General features: G+C 35.8%; 1 protein-coding gene across 3 annotated transcripts; it reads right to left on the bottom strand.

Annotated features, from left to right (window-relative positions):
• Window positions 1-3423: 3423 nt before the first annotated feature.
• On the bottom strand, window positions 3424-19597 carry LOC755555 (transmembrane anterior posterior transformation protein 1 homolog). Of its 3 annotated transcripts, none has more exons than XM_011666043.2 (13): window positions 19444-19597; window positions 18191-18321; window positions 16962-17080; window positions 16247-16406; window positions 15433-15568; window positions 13066-13163; window positions 10160-10229; window positions 9020-9100; window positions 8234-8343; window positions 7531-7590; window positions 6901-6969; window positions 6445-6521; window positions 3424-4777 (listed from the first exon to the last, which is right to left on the bottom strand). In XM_011666043.2, the coding sequence occupies exons 1-13, from the start codon at window positions 19505-19507 to the stop codon at window positions 4318-4320; spliced, it is 1635 nt and encodes a 544-aa protein (XP_011664345.1). In that variant the 5' UTR covers window positions 19508-19597; the 3' UTR covers window positions 3424-4317. The 3 variants fall into 3 exon arrangements, with proteins under 3 accessions (XP_011664345.1, XP_001190526.2, XP_030841726.1); XM_001190526.4 differs by lacking the exon at window positions 13066-13163 and adding an exon at window positions 11190-11287 and having other exon boundaries at window positions 19444-19596; XM_030985866.1 differs by lacking the exons at window positions 13066-13163; window positions 18191-18321 and adding an exon at window positions 11190-11287 and having other exon boundaries at window positions 19444-19529.
• Between the last annotated feature and the right edge of the window lie 735 nt (window positions 19598-20332).

Raw genomic sequence — 20332 nt, forward strand, 5'->3', positions numbered from 1 at the left:
TCTAGAACTATGAAAGAAGGAAAGGGTAACAGTTTCATTTTGAAACAAAGAATGAATTTATTGCAAACTTATGTACAACAAGAATGACAGGTTGTTCATTATACAGTGCGTCCCAGAAAAAATGAAACCGAGGATGATTATCTATGTTTTATTACAACTTAGTCACAATTATAAATGACACATATTTGTAAAGCTTAGATCCTCCTCTTTTGTTGAATGTAACTCATATGATGCATATTGTATGCATGAGTGATCAAAAGCAATTAGAAGAAAGGAAACCAAAAAGTAATTTCTTGCCCTAGCTTTCATATGACACCTCTATCAGGAAAAACGAGCCAGGAATAACAAAGTTCTGTTTGTTTTAAAGTAATGCTAGCAATTACATAATTGGATTAAATTAATTCGTTTTCACTGGATGCTTGCTGTAGCAACAAACAGAGTTGATAAAAGACTTAACTCTGTTTCATTGACGATCAGCCATGCATTAAGTCTTTTGTCTTTTTTGTGCATGGCTGGTCATTTATAAATAACAAAACATCAATAATTCTCGGCTTCGGTTTGTCTGGGATGCACTGTAGTACATGCCTTTCTTATTCTGCCATTTTTCTCAGGCTTCTTCGAAAGAAGCCGTCATGAATCATCATTTTAATAAATTTCTTTCTTTTTTCATCTGAAACATTGAAATCACCCATCTAATGTTTCAATCAGTGATAAAACCTATTACATTTGATGCAACAAGCATTCCTGAGAAGTAGGTATCTAGATGGGTTACACTATATAAGCATGCATGGAACATTTGAAGAAGAAGAAGAAATGGATCAAGTCAAGTTAATTTTGAGAGTTAGATAAACTTCTTGATAGAGAAAAAGAGATGTGGTACAGAAAAGGAGTGAGAAATGGAGAGTCTGAAGAACAGAGATATAGAGAGATGAGGGAGGGTGAGACCGAGGGTGAGAGAGAGAGACCTCACTGCTAAAACTTATGTGTACAGTTGTAAGTAAGCAACAAAGGTACCAACGCCTTTTTAGTCCTCTCCGAGGGACTTTTTCATGACTTACCAAAGGGGCAAGCGCATCGACCTGGTTTCATAACCGGGATCTCCCGAGACCACTGCTCTACCACTGAGCCATCGCACTTTGTGTTTTCAAATATATATTGATCTAAATGAAAAAGACTTTTGACGAGTCTTTTTTTTTAAAGGACCTGGGTAATTATTAGCAGTGGTGTAGAGTGGGTTCAGATATTTAGGAAATTTGGCTTCATGCAGGGGGGGGGGGGGGGGGGGGGGGATTAAACTTATGGGATTAAACTTAATAGATGACATTTACTTTGGTAACTACATTATTATCAAGTCTTTTTGTTAAAGATAGGGTATGATCATTTTTGTCAAGTTCCATTTCGATCTTCACCCCCCCCCCCCCCTTAATTAATAAGATATTAACACCACTGATTCTTGTGACGGTCTGTAATAAAGTATCCCTGAAGACCTATACCCGCTGTAAACCTCTCACGTTTCTTTTTCTTCCTCACTTTTCGTCACTTCTATAAACTCTTCAAATTATTGTATTTGTTATTGAGCGTGAAAATGAATTATTTTTTTTTTAAATTCACAATATTTTCTTGCTATATGTTTTTGCAAAAGACAAGATTCTTGAATAAATAACTGAATGATAATACCAGCATTTAGTTAAAATTTGAAGTGATGATTTTATTTGGCCATCATAAGAGAACATATAATTTCTTCTAATATTTACAAGAATTAATTTTTGATTAGACATTATAGACTTTACATAGTACAGGCATCATTATATTTTACACCTTTCGGTCGCTCCACATACATAAACTAAACAAAACAAAACAAAAAACAGTTAAATAATTGTTCAATAGATAGGCTTAAAAGTGTCTACTGCTGTATTAAAGATAACTTTCCTTTCTTCACGCAAATGATTGGAGCATGAAATGTACAGGGTGGTTAAAATTGATAAGGACAAGAACCCATCTATACTCAAAAAATGGAATACAGCATTATGTGGAACACTTTTCCAGGTTTTGTATAAAGGGGACAGTATATCAAGCACACGCATACTAATAATATGGATATACTCATACATAATACATACATAAACTATCAAATTAAACATGTAGTACTTTAGAAGAAACAATTTTTTGCGATTTTGGTCAAAATCAACAACATGTGATACTTGATATTCCTAAACAGAGTATTATTATAATCAACAGAACTCTCTTTCAAACCCCTAAAATAAAATAATGAATCTCAGAGCAGCAACATTAAAAGCAGGAAATTTCTAGGTGTATGGACAAATTACTGCAGCAGTAGTTTCATGTGTAGCACCAGATTCCAAAAAGGGGAGTTACAATAATGGTGGCAAAAAAGACACACAAAGAAAGAAAAAAGAACAACAAAGGGAACAAAAGTAACAAAAAAGAACAAAAGTAGACAAAAAAACAAAAGAGCAAAAAACCGAAGACTATACATTAATTACTCTTCAAAATGTATTTTGTGGGGTAAATGCAGCACTTAATTAAGAGGGGGAAGTTTAAAAAAAGGCATACATAATTAAGACTTCTTGTTCACATTACTGGACATTAGCACAGGATTGAGTATTAGTGAACAAGGATGCATGTGTAAATATCTGAAAAAACAAACCCTGTTCCTACATACCATGCTCACTATGGAATCTTGTTGATACACATGGCCCCGTCTTACAAAGTTTGCAGTCCCTATCTCTAATGTACACAGTTGCGATTTAAGGGATAGTTGAGTTATGTTTTCAGACCGCAAATACCTTCAAAGGGCATGGTTATTGCTCTTATTCTTATCTACGACATTTCTAGTGCCCTTTTAGAACCTAAAATTGCTATGAAGGTAATTTAAGACCCCAAAATTGTGTGAAATTTAGCCTATACAATCATACCAATTCAGCTCCACTTTCAACAAAATATGGTGACCGTTAATTAATTAATTGATTAAAAATAACAATACATGGGCCGGCTGGTTGTGTGTAATATAACCCCAAAACACGAAAATGCCAACAAAAAAGCCAACATCGGCATTGGCTGAAATACGACATAAAAGGCGCTATTTCGTTTTTTCGACAGCTTTTCAAATTATCTAATATTTGTGGTGGTACACAAGTATTAGAAATCGTTATATTTGTGGATATTTCAGCCGTCTCTGAACCGATTTTGATCAAACAAAGATGATTTTGTCGTTTAAATTGTATGTTCTTTCAAATTTGACACTCAGTTTTTCATTATCTCACAAAAAATTATTTTGAGTAGCGCCCTCTGCAACAGAACTCAACTATTCCTTTAATATCAATCTCAAATAAGTTGTGATTAATTGCAACTGCTTATAAGACGGGGCCCGGAGAAATAAGGAAAACATATACACTGTAGATCTATAGTACTATTGCACAAGAAAAGTGAATAAGGAAGTTAAATCTACAATACTGTATGCATGATTATAATATCATTATCACTCATTAACTATATCACTCATTAATTGAAAATTAAATTAATAGTTTAGGTGGGAAAAGCGGGGAGAGAATAAACCTAGAGAGGCATGACATGAAACAGCCTTAGAATTTGTATTTACCGTAATATGTAATTGTGCTGAAGTTTTGGGGTTGATAAAACTTGACTGGAGTAGCAAAAAAACGGGCTGTAATGACATTTTCTTTAAAGATTACCTCAATGAAACTCTCACAGCCTATTATTTCCATGTGCTTTATTCCTTTAGCTTCCGTTTACATCATCTGATTTTGATTTTGTATTCATTCTTGCTATTCAATCTGAGTGCAAGACACTGAAAAAAGCTTTACCGGTAGTATATCTGTATTTGCTCCTATTCTAAAATTTGCTTTGACAACAACAACATTTGGTTGTAGATTAGTTAACATGTTGAGTATGTACACTGTACAACACAGATACAACTAAGTTGTGAGGCTATTTTACAAAAGAGATGGATCATTTTCATATTTTCAATTAGTATGATGAAAACAAGAAAGGAGTCTTCATAAAAATTCCTTTTTCCGGTATAAGGATAAAACAATGCAATAACATCATAGAGAATAAATTTAAATTAGCACCGTCACATCTCTTTGCAATCTCTCTCTCTCTCTCTCTGTCTGTCTCTCTCTCTCTCTATCATACAACGTGTTCACATAAGTTTTGATTTGTAAGGCCTTCAAAAAAAAGGTGGAATATCATGACATCAAAAGTGATGAGAGATGTAATACACAATAAATAGCAATTAAATATAAAATAAAGAAGCATTTGATTCTTAGACTCTACTCATACAATTCTATTGCCACATAACGTGTATCTGTCAATCTCTGAGATATCTGTCGGTTGGGATTTCGGTGAGACGGCTCCTTTGGGTCTCCTCACTGCTTCTCCGGCTTCCACGTGCCTGGACAGGACACTGATGCTGCTATCGGACGCGAGCAGGTTGGACGAACTCAACGACTGCAGTGTTGTCGGTGACAACGGGAGCGCCAGGCCAGGATCACAAGAGGGCATCCTCAGAGCTGCTATCGTCGGTGGTGTGGCCGTTTGCGTTTGCTTGTGAGGTTCCGATGCGGCTTTTGTCGGCGCTGCTGCTGATGTTGATGAAGATGAGGTGCCGGTCTCGGTGAACTTCGGTGGGTCAGATTTCTTCTTGAGTAATCGGTCCAGGAGACCGGCTTCTCTCACATACTGACAAGCCTTGCCCATGAGGACGATGCTCAGCAGGATTTTGAAGGCTACAAGGCTGGGGACAAGATGAGAATATAAGAGAAAAATGATAGTTCTTATAATAATAACAAATTATATTTCTATAGCGCATTATACAAAATATGTCGCTATTCGCTTTACGTTGATGTAAAAGCTGAATTAAATATCTACTTTTGAACTACCCTCAAACAAAAATCCTGACAAGATCCTAACGTAAGTATTACAACAGTAACTAAATAGAACAACATTTGCCCTCATTCAGACTAGTAGATTATGCACCTTATGATATTGAAATGTAAAAATAAGTATACACTGTGATATACAAAATAAAACTGGTTCTACACATGTATACATGGAACTAAGCATACCATCCCCTTTTTTACCCTTGACTGTCCATCTCAAATTATGTATGTTTTCCTTACCAATAAAATATGCTTCTGGTTGGAAGCATGGGACTGAGATTTAATAAACTCCCAAACCAGGCAGTCTTGAGCTCCTGATCAAAGGTCATAGTCTATGATGACTCTTTGTTCTCATGTAATATAAATGACATATGCCAAGAGTATTCCAGTGCCCGAGCTGATTTAATTTTCAATTCATCGATACCAAGATCAAGAGTCAATGCTCCTTAAAGAAGTATTTATTTTCTTAATCACCGACAACATACGATAACATACAGTGTAGGCCAGAAACGTGGCTACAGCTTTGTTCGTATACACGTATGCCGGGGTAAGCTGCAGCGGTGTACCGCCTGCACCTCCCATTGTTGCATCTTACATAACACCCAGGTAAGTGAGTTTGCATAGGACCACCGATTCATACAGCTACTTTTTCATTCCAACTTGCGATTCATTAAGTACACAAAAAACAAAACCCTTGACGCTTTACCACAGCAGGTGTGAATGAACTCTTACAAGTATCAATTTAACCAAAAAAATACTGGTAGTCTTCATGTATGCAATATAACTTCATAAATGACTATGTGATAATTCCAAGCAAGCATGAAATTATTGTCAGGTATCTTTTAAATAGAAAGCTTAAAGGGAGTGGGTCGTCATTTCCATGTGCAGAAGGCCATAATTCACTGACACCAGACTTGGTGAAAATACTATTATAAGTGTGTTCAAGTCTGCACACAGCAAACCTGTAGGCCTATCAAAAATACCCCCTCATCTCTCAGGGAGTCTTCGGGGGAGGGAAAAGTGAGATAATGACTTTATCTTTTGGGGGAGTGGATGAGGAAATACAAAGCATTAGATATTAAAGGGATCCGGTAACTTTGTCTTAGATCCTTTTAAAAAATCCTCGATTTAGCTCATGCTGCAATGATAATTATCAACCTTTAGGTCAGTCAGAAACCCCATGACTTTTACAAGCAGTTTTCATAACACTACAGTCTATTGGGGGAAAGGAGTATGGTAAAACCGGTCACTCAAAGGTTTTTACTTTTTTGAGGCACTTCTTGATTTTGAAGCGCAATTTTTTTAGGGCTTCAATATTACACCATATCACAGACACTGATAAAATGTAGGGTTGTGCATCTCAGATTTAACAATGTTGAACGATCCCTTTAATAAGGCCTGTTTGTCTTGAAACCCAAGGCTGATCCTGGTGATTGACAACATTGGGTAAACACACAAATGGTGTTGAATTCCCCATGAGAGACCACTCCTATGCTTCTTCAAAAGCTGTCTTTCAACTCACCATAAGTACAGGAATGAAATGAGCACTACTGCTGTGTTCCACTCGAGTTTCACTGTCTGTCGTATAATCCTGATGACCTGTGAACATGAATTGATACAAAGACAATATATCAATAGAATTGTGGGCAATATGAAAGAGCTGTGTAAGAAACGAAGGTGTAAAGTGGCATTTATTTGTGTGGTTGTCATGGAAACAGTGAGAGATAGTCATATATACATATATATTTTAACACCACCATTATTAGATATTACAATTTTCCATCTCTTAAGTATGCAGTATGAATTAGGAAACAGGATAACATTGTCATTTTTCATATTTGTTAAACAAATTTTGAACAATGCATCTTTGGCTAATGTACTTCTACATTTACAACCGATCATAGACTGTAAAATATCAATTAAGTAAAAATGGGGGTTTCCATTGAAAATTGCATAAAATGGATATGATAATACTAACCACACATGCCAGTGGTAAGGGGATGAAGCCCATTCTCCTGGCAACCAGATCGGAATGGTCCGAGAAAGCCTGAAAAAAAAAGGGGGGGGGGAAATAATTAATCACAAATGACTTTGATGATGATCATCTCAAGTGTAGTGCATGTACACATGTAGGTCAACAACACGGTTAGACGATGTACCTCCATGCAGTGTCAGCATACAAATGGGCAAGAAAAGATTTTTATCATCACAGACTAACATATTTTCTGCTAAGAGCCAGGGAGTGTGAACTCTATGTAAAAGGAGATGAGTTATTGCCTCTAGGCCCCCTTCACCAAATTCAAAAGTGATCTTCACAATATGAAAACTGCATCCAATACAAATAAAATTAAGACATACTGCAGGAGAATGGTGAATAATGGATCAACATTTGTTTAGGTACTTGAACATCATAAACAAAATACATGAAGAATAGTAAAGGGGATGACATCATCAACTCACTAATTTCCATACAGCCTATAAGACACATATCACTGTTTCATGAAATTAACTTTCATTTTTCACTGTTTTGTTCATTAAATATGGCATTATAACAAACATATAGCATTATAACATTTGTAAGTTTTTAGTATTTTTATGCTGTACTCACATTTTTCTTTCTGCTTATAACCATATCATAAGCAAGGCTAGCTCGAAACTCTGTGTACGTCTGAGAAAAACAAAATGATAACAGTGGGTGACCCACAAGGGGTAAAGGAAGGAATCTATACAGTAATTACGCTTTACACACTAAATGGAAAAAGATAAAATGTGTTCTGTTTAAAACATGCCATTGACAATGCAGATGAAATCACCTAATAAAATAAGGTTTTATAGTGACAATGATAATAATAATCATCATCGTCATCATTATCATCACAACAACAACGACGACGGCAATAACAATAATAATAACAGCAAAATAATAAAAAATAATACCAATAAAGAGAAAAAACAGAGAAAGAATGACGGAATACTGTCCTTATTGCTGAAATTTGAATGAGAGTTGGCATATGAAATGAATTCTGTTGGCAAAAACCCTGATAAAAGTCAGCAAGTAAAATTTTCTTTAAACGATAATAAACAAGACAGCTGTAAGTCTTTAAAAGACAAAGCCTTCCAAACAATTGGTGCTTTCTTTCACATACATGTAAAATGTACAAAATTGACAATTCTTTCTGATTAACCATACATGTTCATCATATTGTACATGATTTTCATGTTTCCACTTTCCACAAACAGATGACATATTTCAGGTGAGTCACTTGTTTTCTCTTGTCAAAATGGACCATATTTTATATACATATACTCACAGATGCTGGAAGGGCATTGAATTTACTGATAAAAGCATGCTTGACCCAGTCAATGAGGACCTCTGCACTCAGAACCATTAAAACGTCAGGGAGCATCTTGCAAAAGTGATCTGAAGTGAAAAGTAAGCAAGAAAAGTGCATTTTTTAAAGAAATCATCAACTTCGGTCAAAGTAAAGAAAGCATGGACAAGTTTTACTTGCCGGATGAAATCGAAAAAAATTGCCACAACCGGAATGGAAAATGTAGCATAAAATAAAATGTGTTGTAGAACACAAACAGTTATATAGCAGGGAATACAATTACACATACAGCCCATACAAACAAACAAAAATGAAATCAGTAAAAAATCATGTAGGGCTGATTTTTAAAACCTGTTGTACGTGCAATGAATTTTACCACTACAAATTGCAAAAAGTCACAAGTTCAAGAAGGATTGGATTTTTACTCATTTTTTTCCTCAAAATTAAAACTTTATCCCCAAAAGTGCACAAATTCAAGAAATTTGTTCCAGGTTCTACTTTAATTTACATTACCGGTAGGCCTAAAAAAAGATGATGTACTGCCCTTTAGGTGCCAAACATGGGTCGGTCGATCAGAAATCTTTAAAACATTTTTTTCTCTCTAAAAAACAGTAAAAAAATCATTGAAAAAGCCAACCATAGATTTCAAGATTTTTCGGTCTTTTTGAAGCTTGCGAATGGATTAAAAGACAACTAGAATCACCCACACAAATGTGTGACTTCCCTTCTTTCCACCCTATTAAACACATCAGACACCAGACTCACCAAAACTCCATGAAAACTCGGCCATGTTGCGCAGCACCACAAAAAACAAAAGAACCATGTAGTGGTATCTTTCTCTCACATCTACAGTGATTGATTGAAAAGAGAAGGAGAGAAATATGAGTACTAAAATGATATTTCATTTTTTATAGCAAATCCATACTGACATATTATTCTATATACCTTTCAACATTGCTTTGGAAATTACCACACATGTATAAATATGGGTTACAACATTGAATTGAATGAATTGACATTTATTTCCATCATCATCACAATACATACTAAAGATAAAGGATGGAATATCATTACAGATATTGAAGTCAAAATTACATATAAACTGATATAACATTCAAAATATAAAGAACATATGAAAGTGTAAACCATAGTACACATGGATGATAGTAAAAAGCCAATAAGGCTGGACAATTGAATATACCAGGCGCCCAAGTAATAACATGGGCTGTAAACAAAAAAATGGGATTGCATTTAGGTAGGAGAGACGAGGTCTTTCAATAATAAATGGGTATGTCATATCATTTAAAGCTTATCAACACTAGTGTGGCTAGGAGGGATTAGACCACACAGCATCGTCACTGAAAGGGGGCTATCTCATCAACTCAGCTCTCAAATAACATAAGAAATAGAGTATCATGGGGGACCATGAACAGGCACTGATTGGGGAAGTTTTCTGTATAGAGGGAGCAAGTAGCTACAAGTAGGACAGTGGGGCTTTAAAGAATTTGTCCAATCAGAGCCAGCAGCGAAAGGGGAAATTAATAAAATATTTGTTTCACTGCCCTTCTCCACAAATATATTTGACAAATCATAGGTATTTCAATGTTGACCTAAATACATAATGTCTGAACATGTTCTTCTAATCAACAAGTCAATGGAAGTGCTCGTAATGATTCACAACAGAGAGCCCTCTCTATACTACGGTTCTGGAGTAGTAACCAGCAAGAATACATGTATCATCATAGCTGGAGCATATCACATTAATATTACGAGAAAGATAGCAGCTGGCCTGCCAGACATCACTCAAATGGGATCAAGTTTCAATTTTGTGACATATGATACTTTTGTACTTTTGTATTCCACTAATGATAACATACTACATACCACTTTACTATACATACTCACCAGAACAAGATATTTGATACAGGTTGAATTTGTCAAACTTTTTGAAGACACTTCCTTTCAGCTCCACAAACTAGAAATTAGAGGAAATTAAAGTGTCAAATTTTCAATAATTATCAACAAAATGCTGAAGATATCCATAAAAAGGAACATTAGGATGTTTATTTCCAGTAAACCAAAGTACAACAGAGCTACTGCAACTAAACTTTTCATTGCATTGTGACATAAATATAACACAGCACAGCACCAAACATCCCCTTGACTTGCACACCATTTCAAAGGACATATAATACAATATGAAGCAATACCAACATCTCCATTCCAGTTATTCCATCAATGCACCAAATCTAAAATGTTTTACGACAAATCTGAACGTAAACATGCACAAGGTTCACATCATGCCAAGTCATTAAAATAAAAGTAAACAATTCTTCCTAATATCAATTCACAGCGAACAGCAATATTTTATGTCTTTAGAAGCAATGAAAACAATAAGAGAGATTAATCTCTAAAAAATGCTTTAAAAAAAAACAGTTTGTGTGATGATGTTTTGTGATTGCAACTGGTATATATGTATTGTATACAAGTGGTCAAAAGCAGATGTATGTATATATTTTTTTTTATAGTGGATGATACGTATGATATGATGTCAGCTGCCAACACAGACCTCCCAATGAATGGCTTCACAAAGCTTCTATACTGGGAGATTCCAGATGCTTTTAATACAAGAGTCTGTTTGCACCAAACTCCTTTGGGAAGAGGACTGGGGGTGGGGGGAGAGGGGGGGGGGGTGCGTGTAAAGACCCTGACAGCTAGTGTCAAGCCCTTCCCAATGTATTGAAATACTGATGAAGGATTGTAGCTAAGTTCTTTCCCAGGAGGATCTAGGCACACCAAAACGCTTAACCTTGTGCACCAATGGAAGGAGTAGGGTTGAGCGTCCCAGACACCCGTTACATGTAGTGTCAATGTCTTCAAATACTGATGAGGACAATGACGATGACGAAAGCGATAATTCTTTTTATTTACTCACATTATTGGACATCATGATGGTGAGGAGAGCCGTACTGAAGGAGTTGAAAGCAACGTTGAGGGTGGTAGCTTGGAATATGGCTAGAATAGCATGAAGCGCTGATTGATGTAGCAGTAGAGGGTAGTGGGTAGTCACGTAACAGTCAAGGGCAAGTCAGTGAAAAACTTAATGCTAACATGAATGGATACTGCAAATTGTTAGTATTTCTTAGAGAGTAGTTCAGAGCCAATTTATATATACTTTAATTTTAAAGTCATCTCTCAAGAACCTCGATCTCCTTTTAGGTTTGCAATTTAAATGTAATCTCAAAGACTCAACCACTATACTCTTTCTTTTTTCTAATATTGGACAATGTACTTAAATAGACATTTTTGCATTAATATTAAAGAAGCGCAGAACTTAAAGTCTTAGTTGTGGTAAGGAAACAGGATTATATCTTGTTGAGTAACTTGTCCTTGACTCATTGTATTGTTTAACTTGTACCAAAAGAAAATACATGAGCCAGATATTTTGAATGTTCTGTCCCAAGTTTCCCAATTAATTTCAAAGTCAACATCTAAATAATTAATTATATGATTGGTCGTCACATGGGGAAGTTTATATGCCTGGCCAGGTACTTATATTAGTTTTCAACTTTAACCCATTTAATATTCCACATGAGGAAAAAAATTTACAACAGTTCAGAATCGTTAATCTCACCATAGAATATATTGACTAAAAAAAAAAATCTGGCAAAAGTTTTGGGGACTACTAAACTTATTTCGGGTATTACCGTAAATAGTGGATTATGTTAAGCAAGTAAGAGGCATTTTGCAAAAGGACTTTGGTAGTATACGCACATGTAATTCATAATAAAATTTGGTTTCAAAATGTAATTGTTGCCAAATGTTGCTGATGTTGCCAAAATATATGCTCTACAAAGTCCTACAATCTTACATCAAAATAGTAATTAGATTATTAAATGGATGTCATGATTTGGCCAATACAGAAAATAGTTCACTTCTTGTGCAAACAATACTAAGACTCTTCTCTAACACGATGGAAAAGCTCATCTGATATTTATACCTTGTAAGGCTTGTATTAACCTCAAGTATTACAATATCTCATATCATAAGCATACTGTAAATGTATAGCATTCCAGAAGGTCTTATGTATAATTCAAGTGTCCTGCCTAGTTTTAAAATAATTTGAACACTGTTTGTAATGTTTTCATATGTAGGCCTATCAATTGAAATGAATGACTCAAAGCTGAAAAAATATGAAGAGCAAAACCACAAAGAATTTAAGCTTTTTGATAAAACAAAAAAAGCAGAGGTATGTACATGTTGATGGAAACCACACCTAATTCTAGCCTTTTGATAAAACACAAAACAGCAGAGGAACATACATGTAGATGGCATATATAAAGCTCAGGGTGTCAACCAAACTCAAGGAAAATCAGAAAATAAACTGTCACAGCAGCAAGAAAACCCAAAACACTGGATTTCACACAACTTCAATATTCATGTTACTTCATACCTACTAATAGGAACATTGCACAGCAAATATACAAGCACTCCGATTGTTTAACACTATCACGATTAATAACCATAAATTGTCATGCCAAAAAAGATCATTTCTAGAAATACAAATATCAAGATAATATGATCATCAAAATATAAGACATGCTTTAACATAATATCTGTTGCTATTTAGCAGGCCACTGGCATGTTTTTATAGTACAAAAATCTATATCAACCTATCATGTTTCACATTGCAGACTACGTGACAATCATTATCAAACAATTCGGCATGCATTAATTACTGCAAAACCGAGCATGATGCCATGCCAAGGTCTAGCCTCACACACAGTTGTTTTTATGTGCAAAGAACTTACATTGTTAGAAAGCAGTATGGTCAGCAATGCTCTGTTGTGCGAGTTGAAGGCTACAATGAGACAGGTGACTTGAAACAAAACTAGAATGGTGTGGAGGACTGCATGTTATCAGTATACATTTAAGGAGAGTACAGATAACTTTTTTTCATATAAAATTCAACTTTTGAATTGATTTTTTCATTGATTTCAAGCTTAAAATTTGTATGCACTTATGTACGGTTAATTGTAGCCCATTCTGTTTGTTTTGAGGCTTGGATGCATTGGAAGCATTACAAAACATACAATTGTGGGTTTTCATGGGAATTTGAAATAATTTTTGAAATCATAAATTCATGACTGAATGCTTTCAGGACCCCAATTCATAAAACCTAACTAAGCTAGTTGTCAACAAATTACATGGGCTAGAGTACATAGTTGGTATGACAACTAGGTTTAGTAAGTTTTTATGAATATGGGCCCTGATCTCTCAACGGTAAAGCAAGTTCCCAGTATTTGTTTTGAATTTCAGAGTGGCAAAGAGTTTCGCTACTTGCTACAACAAGATTTGTAGACACATTCAATACGTCCAGCGTATCAGTGAGCCATGATGGAATGCACATGGAAAATGCTGATTGTATGTTTTTTCACAAGCTGAAAGGCAGAGTAGGCACAAATGCAGCGCATGGACATGTATCAGCTCCTTTGTGATGTCATTACTGAAACACAAACCTCATAAATCTTCACAGACTTACATTATTGTTAACAAGAAGAAGTGTAAGGACATTCTTCTCAGAGTTGAAGGCGACGATGAGGGTGGTGGTTTGAAATAAGACTAGGACAGTGTGAATAACTAAGATTGCAGAAGCAGATCAGTGTTAAGGTTGCTTCATAACAATCTTCAATAATTCATTCACAGTAACCTTATATCTATTTTCAATTCTTGTGTTTCTCTAGCAAAAATTCAACTGGGTTGAAAACAGATTACCGGTATCACTTTTGTTGTCATAAAGCCTACAAGGAAGCTTACGCTTTAAAATTAGAAACGAAGGTCTAAAGACATTTTCTTTCAACAAAACTTCTTAAAACGGTACTTATGAAAGAAAGAACAACACCAATCGATTCCTGTATTTTACATCTTGTCTTGTCTTGTTTTATCTTGTCCTTTGGGCTGCCATGGCTTTCCAAAAACAATTGGCATGATTCTAGCCAAGTGGCCAACAAGTAGAGACCATTGGCTCAAACACATACATGTAAAGTATCTCTTGCTCTACAGTGGAGAGTGGCAAATGCATCAATGTTCTAAAAAGCACAAGATAAACATTTAAGAGAAATTGCACATTACTGACGAAAATCTAATAGCACATTACCTCTCAGGTGGATGTAAATTTTCTTGCTTTACGACAAATAAAGAACCAAGTAAAGCCTGACCACTTTACAGTTTTTTAAATCAAAATGAAATGAAGCTTGAAGCAAATGTATGGTATCTGCAAATACACAAAGGCTATATGCAGATTTCTTTGATTTTAGTTGATAGATACATGTAGCATTAAGTGTAAGTTTTTGTTTTGTTTTTCTTTTAGACTGAAGAAAAAGCAAACAACTAAATAAAGTAATTAGATGGGGGGGGGGGGGGGGGTCAAGTTAGGTATTTTAATGGATTGAAAAACTTGCCCCATATTAACAATCTTCGCTCCTCCTAAGTTGTATTTGCAAAATCCCTGTCAGATTTTAGCACATATTAGCAATGATAAAAGTAGGTAAGGTGCATTATTTCATAATACTTAATAGATGCCTTTCACAAATCACCATCATGCTGTATTAAACTAAAATATGAAAATTTCAAACTTGTCACTATTAGACTATTTTCTCATTTTATGACTAAATTAACTTTGTTTATTGATATTGTTATATAATTACAGCAGTTTAGATAGAACTTGGGGATTCACTTTACCTTCTATGAATTAGAGAGCTGAGTTAAACCTGGATTAACATACATGTAGGTTGCTTTTTGAGAATATGGGACTTTATTAGTGATAAGCTGGAGGGTGTTTCACAAAGCCTTTTTCAATGACAAAGGACAAAAAGAACAGTGTACAATCTGCTGATTAACCAATCAGAAGCAAGGATTTCAGTAGATTATAACAGAGACTGTCATTTGTCACTGATGACAAGTTTTGTGAAACGGGGCCCTGGTTTCCATCATTGAAAAGGATACTGACATAGATGATGGCGAGGAGGAGGTGACAAATGACCAAAACAAACAGTGACAAATCTGCTGATAACCAATCAGAAGCAAGGATTTCAGTAGCTTATAACAAAGACTGTCAGTTGTCACTGATGACAAGTTTTGTGATATGGGGCCCTGGTTTCCATCATTGAAAAGGATACTGACATAGATGATGGCGAGGAGAAGGTGAGGGACGATACCAAGGTGGTCGCGTTTCTTGTCTCGTTTCTCCGTGGCCGTCCAGAAAAGCGCATCCAGTATGTCTTGCCCGACGGATGAGAAGAGCTTGTCAGCAACCTTTAAGACGAGGGAATTGAAATTTTCAAAACAGTCAGAAATTGGAAAGTTAAGTGATTTTAAGAGATTTTAATTGCCAAAATACCCCCTCCCCTTTGATTAAAGCTACATGTATATGGTACAATCAAATGTTGAAGGATCAAAGAACACACAGATTATAACAATTGGATTTATATATCGCCGTTTTTATACAAATAATATATGCTTGCGAGTGCATTAGTGTATACGGTATTTGTTTTATAAGATGGGTCTACAATATGAGTATAAACTCGAGAAATTGAGAGTTGTTATCACCAAAATGTACTCCTTCTGCATAGGTAAAAATTAATGCACGCACACGTGATCCATTTAGACGCTTCTCATTGGCTACATTCTTGAACCCATTTGTAATAGAGAATACAAGGTGCTATGCCTTAGTCTATGAACTAATTAAGAAGAATTTCCTACTTAAAGGGGATTTTATATCAAGGCCTGCAGAAGTCACTTTCCAAACAATATACTGATATTTCTTGCCTTACAGACCAAAGTAATTTGGCAGGTTCAAAGTAAGCACTGACAGATTTATTACCTTCGTCATGGAAAATTTACCCCCTGGTATATTTCTTTCGTCTGAAATTCACCAGGCTTGGTTTTAAATCAAATGTGTTATGCCCTGGTAAGAGTTGTGGACACACTAACCTCCAACATGTTATAGATGATGTAGAGTTTGATGACCGCTTGACCCCTGACGATGTGGTACAGCATGGAGATGTCCAGTTTGTCCAGTAGATAGGTGCAGACCACCAGGATGACCACTTTCAAGAGGTCACAAATTTCAGCTGCCTTTAACCGAGATCTCCTAAGAACAAATGAAGCCATTTCTTGATAAGAAACTAGTCAAAACAGTGAAAGTAATGGAATATTACACTTTGGTCTACTGTGTGTGTGGAGCAAGATGAAATCATATCAGAAGCCTATGAATATTCAATGCAGGTTACTTTAAAAATGTGTTCATGAAGGTTCCACACTTCCACTATTTACTTATTTTATCTAATCATAAAAGTAACAAACCTTTATCACTAGACAATGTTTTGTGACCCCATCAGGGTTGATGACAACAAAAACCAAACAGAAAGATCATACCAAAATATTTGTCTTAAAAAGACATAAAGAGCTTTGCAAACTCTACCTCTAGAACTTTGCTAAATATATACATACATGTATGTCTTACCGCAGAGATGTGTGATAGAACGGCCAGAGCATTAAAAATCTGGTTTATATTGTTCTTATCAAATTCAAGAAGAGTTTGAATGCATCAACAAGTAAACTACTACCCTACTAGTAAGACATGCCAAAATCTGTTGGCACCCAATGCAAGTCAAAAATAATGGATGCGCTCTGAGAGATGGCTTACCCTCTTGGTGAACAGGGGAAGGTGAGGAGCCGTAGACATGCGATGATCACCCTCAGTGGTAGGAAAGTGAAGATGAACAAGAAAGCATCCATGCACAGGAAGAATCCATACGTCATCATCTATAAAGAGAGAGAGAGAGAGAGAGAGAGAGACAGAGAGAGAGAGAAAAAAGGCTATAACAAATAATAATAGCTACAATACATCTAGCTGCCCTATACAACAGAGAGCATTCAGTAACAAACTTTCTACCAGGTATCCGGTTACTAAACCTGGGTGGAGACTGGAGAGTGGCAAATATGGATTATTGTTTTGTCAAAGGGTATCAGTACGCAGTATTGAATGCTTTTGGAACATGTGGTAGGTTCCTCTGTCAGAAGAACCCACATTTGGGGTGTTTAATAAAGAAATGAATAATCTTAAATCTGCATCTGTGACTCAAACTACAAACCATTACATTTTGAGCAAAAGTTTGATCAGTGATCTACTAGGCCATGACTCTTGTACAGGTATTGTTCAAGGTTGTGTTTAAAATGCAGTCAGATGGTTGAAATTGGGAAGTTGGACCAGCCTTGGTTACTTAATATGTAACAGCATTTCTATTGTAAGATAAGAATTTCCAGTGTTCCTGATGTTTATAGTTTATACCAAGCATGGTGGTTTTGAGGAAAATATATCAAGGGAAATTTCTCCATGACATGGGCACCAACAAGGGTAATAAATATGTCTATTTGAATGCATAATGAGAAGAGTTGATAATTAACAGGTTGAAACTTGAATAGTGTTTGAAGCAATATTCATGTCAACAATAAGAATCTGTGTGATTTCATTCTATCAATTATCATTTACTGTATCAATACAACAACAAAATACATTTCCCATGATAAAATCAACAAATTTTACATACAAATCAATTTAATTTGCCTTCAAATTCAATTTTCATACAAAAATGGTTCACTTTAGAGTCGGCACATTTTCCTTGCCAGGCCAAACATACAAGCCCATCACCCCCTTGATTGACCCTTGTTAAACATAATTTATATCATACCAGTATATAGATTTGACCAGTATAAAGATTTGACCTGTATGTACTATGCTGAACAACATATTCACCTACATTGTCAAGGACCTTCTCAGAGTATTGATAGGTTCTTGTAAGCTACTCTCCCACTCCAATTCTCACCGTCACTGCATAGTATAACTGATAGTCTAAAATATAAAGAACTTCTCACCTTTTCCAGTTCTTTAGGGATGCGTATGAAGGTGTAAACCCTCTCCCTCTTCTGCATGTAACGTGCCTCATCATTCTCAAGCACATAACCTCTGGTTAGCTCAGTAGTTAGATAGCTCCAGAAAGACAAATCTGGCAAATGAAAAAAATTAGATCTTTATTTTGCATTTTTATCAACACCAACAACAACAACAATAATAATAATAATGATTTTTCAGGTCCAAGCCCATGATATTGATAGACCTGCGAGGAGTGGAAGGTAAACAAACCCTAAAATGCATCCGAAATCACCCCTTCCCGCACCAACAAATATTGCAGAGGCTTTAACATTAGCTGGTGGACTCTTCTTTCTTCTCATCGAAAGCATTTTAAAATCAGTCAAAGAATAAGTAGGTCTACAAAATGTAAGATTTTGCTACCAGAGTGGTAGCGATTTGCCTACATGTACCTTCCATTTGTTCCTGATGATAAGGAGTAAAGTTGCGATTTACGCCCCCCCCCCCCCACTCCGGGAACGGAGGGACTACATGCGTGTTCCCAAAATCTCTGGCTCGTAACAGAGAAAGAGATCTGCCCGTATTGACTTTACGCACCAGACTTATGCTGAAAAGGGGGGTGCCTGCGTGAAGTTTGCAACCATAAATGATCATTGAAAGATAATTACTTGAATTTAATGAGAAAACTTCCAACCTACTCTACCGTCGTCCGTCGGTATGCATTTGCATTGTGCAGCGGTTTGCCACGAAACCTGTGAGAATTAAAAGGGTTCACTTTTGCCTTGGGAAAAATACTCCAAAAAAGATAACAAAATTTATCAGTTTTCACATGAAACATTAGTGGTAAGAAAGATAACAAATTTTAAATCATGACTGTTATTTGAACAACTGTGGTAGATCTATGTTTATATGATTTTTGGTGTGTTATAGTAGAGTCTAGTAAGGTATCTCCACGCTGGAGTTACGGGTCCAAAGTATGGTCACAGCAGGGATATGTGAGTTAAATTTGGTCACAGTTGTGAACAAGCGTCCATGCACATTTGCAAATGTTGTTGGCTGTATCGCGCCGCGCAAGAAGAGGACAGCTAATTCACCTCGACCAGCTCGCCGAAGCTCAGGCGCAGTACCGCGTTATTACAGCCCTATAAACGTTACAGTACTCGCACTCTTGCCTCTAGAGTCTAGGGAAGGGCACAGACAAGTGCACCTCATTGACGATCCACTAATTATCAAATACATGTCAATCATTTTCACTTACTTTCTTGAGCCTTGAGGATATCTTCGAACGTTTCATTTTGCTTTTTATCTTCTGAGGCATTCATGACATCTGATAATATGTGTAGATTTTTGGAAGAGCTGTCCGTTTTTCCGTCTGCAATCCGTATTGCATAGAAATAGTTTTTGCTCAAGGAGTTTACTTCTTTTGGTTGCAGTAAAACTCTCTTTAAACAATGTTTTGGCTTAATTGATCTTTGAGAATCATCTTATAATGACCTTTTAAACAAGATACAAACAGTATGAAATTTCACTTTTAGTTTTCATCAATCTATTTATTTCATATAATTCAAAAGAATTTAACAAAGGCGAGATATTTTACGACACGTCTAGTTTATATAGATCTACCCGTCGATGATTGAAAGGTCTCGCAATATCATTCATATCCATGATATTGTATGTATGACCAGGGCTTGTAAGTCTCACCTCCCTGGTATGACCTAGATCTATCTCGCAAACTAAACAAAATAATCGCAAAATGTATGGGCTATTTTTGGCATTCTTCCTCAAGTTAGTGAGTTTACAAAACGAAAATCATTCTGCTTCTATATAGCTCTCTCTCTCTCTCTCTCTCTCTCTCTCTCTCTCTCTCTCTCACAAGCTTTATCCACTCTGTTTATACTCGAGAGAGATCCACATTCACTTTGAGTGGATTTCCACAAAATTGGATGTATACTCAATTATAGTTATTGACTTGTTTTCCTTTCAAAACTGATATGACTGTGCAAGCAAGATTAAAAGTAGTACAGATCAAAAGCCCAAGAACATTTCAAGAAAGAAAAATGTGAGTAAATAATATCTCTTATTATGATAAATCTTGAAACTAATACAGTGGTCATAGTTCTTTCTATCCTTTAAAGGATGATATAGTT

This window comes from Strongylocentrotus purpuratus, unplaced genomic scaffold (genome assembly GCF_000002235.5).
Source record: "Strongylocentrotus purpuratus isolate Spur 01 unplaced genomic scaffold, Spur_5.0 spur5_scaffold_15, whole genome shotgun sequence".
Classification (NCBI taxonomy): Eukaryota; Metazoa; Echinodermata; class Echinoidea; order Camarodonta; family Strongylocentrotidae; genus Strongylocentrotus; species Strongylocentrotus purpuratus.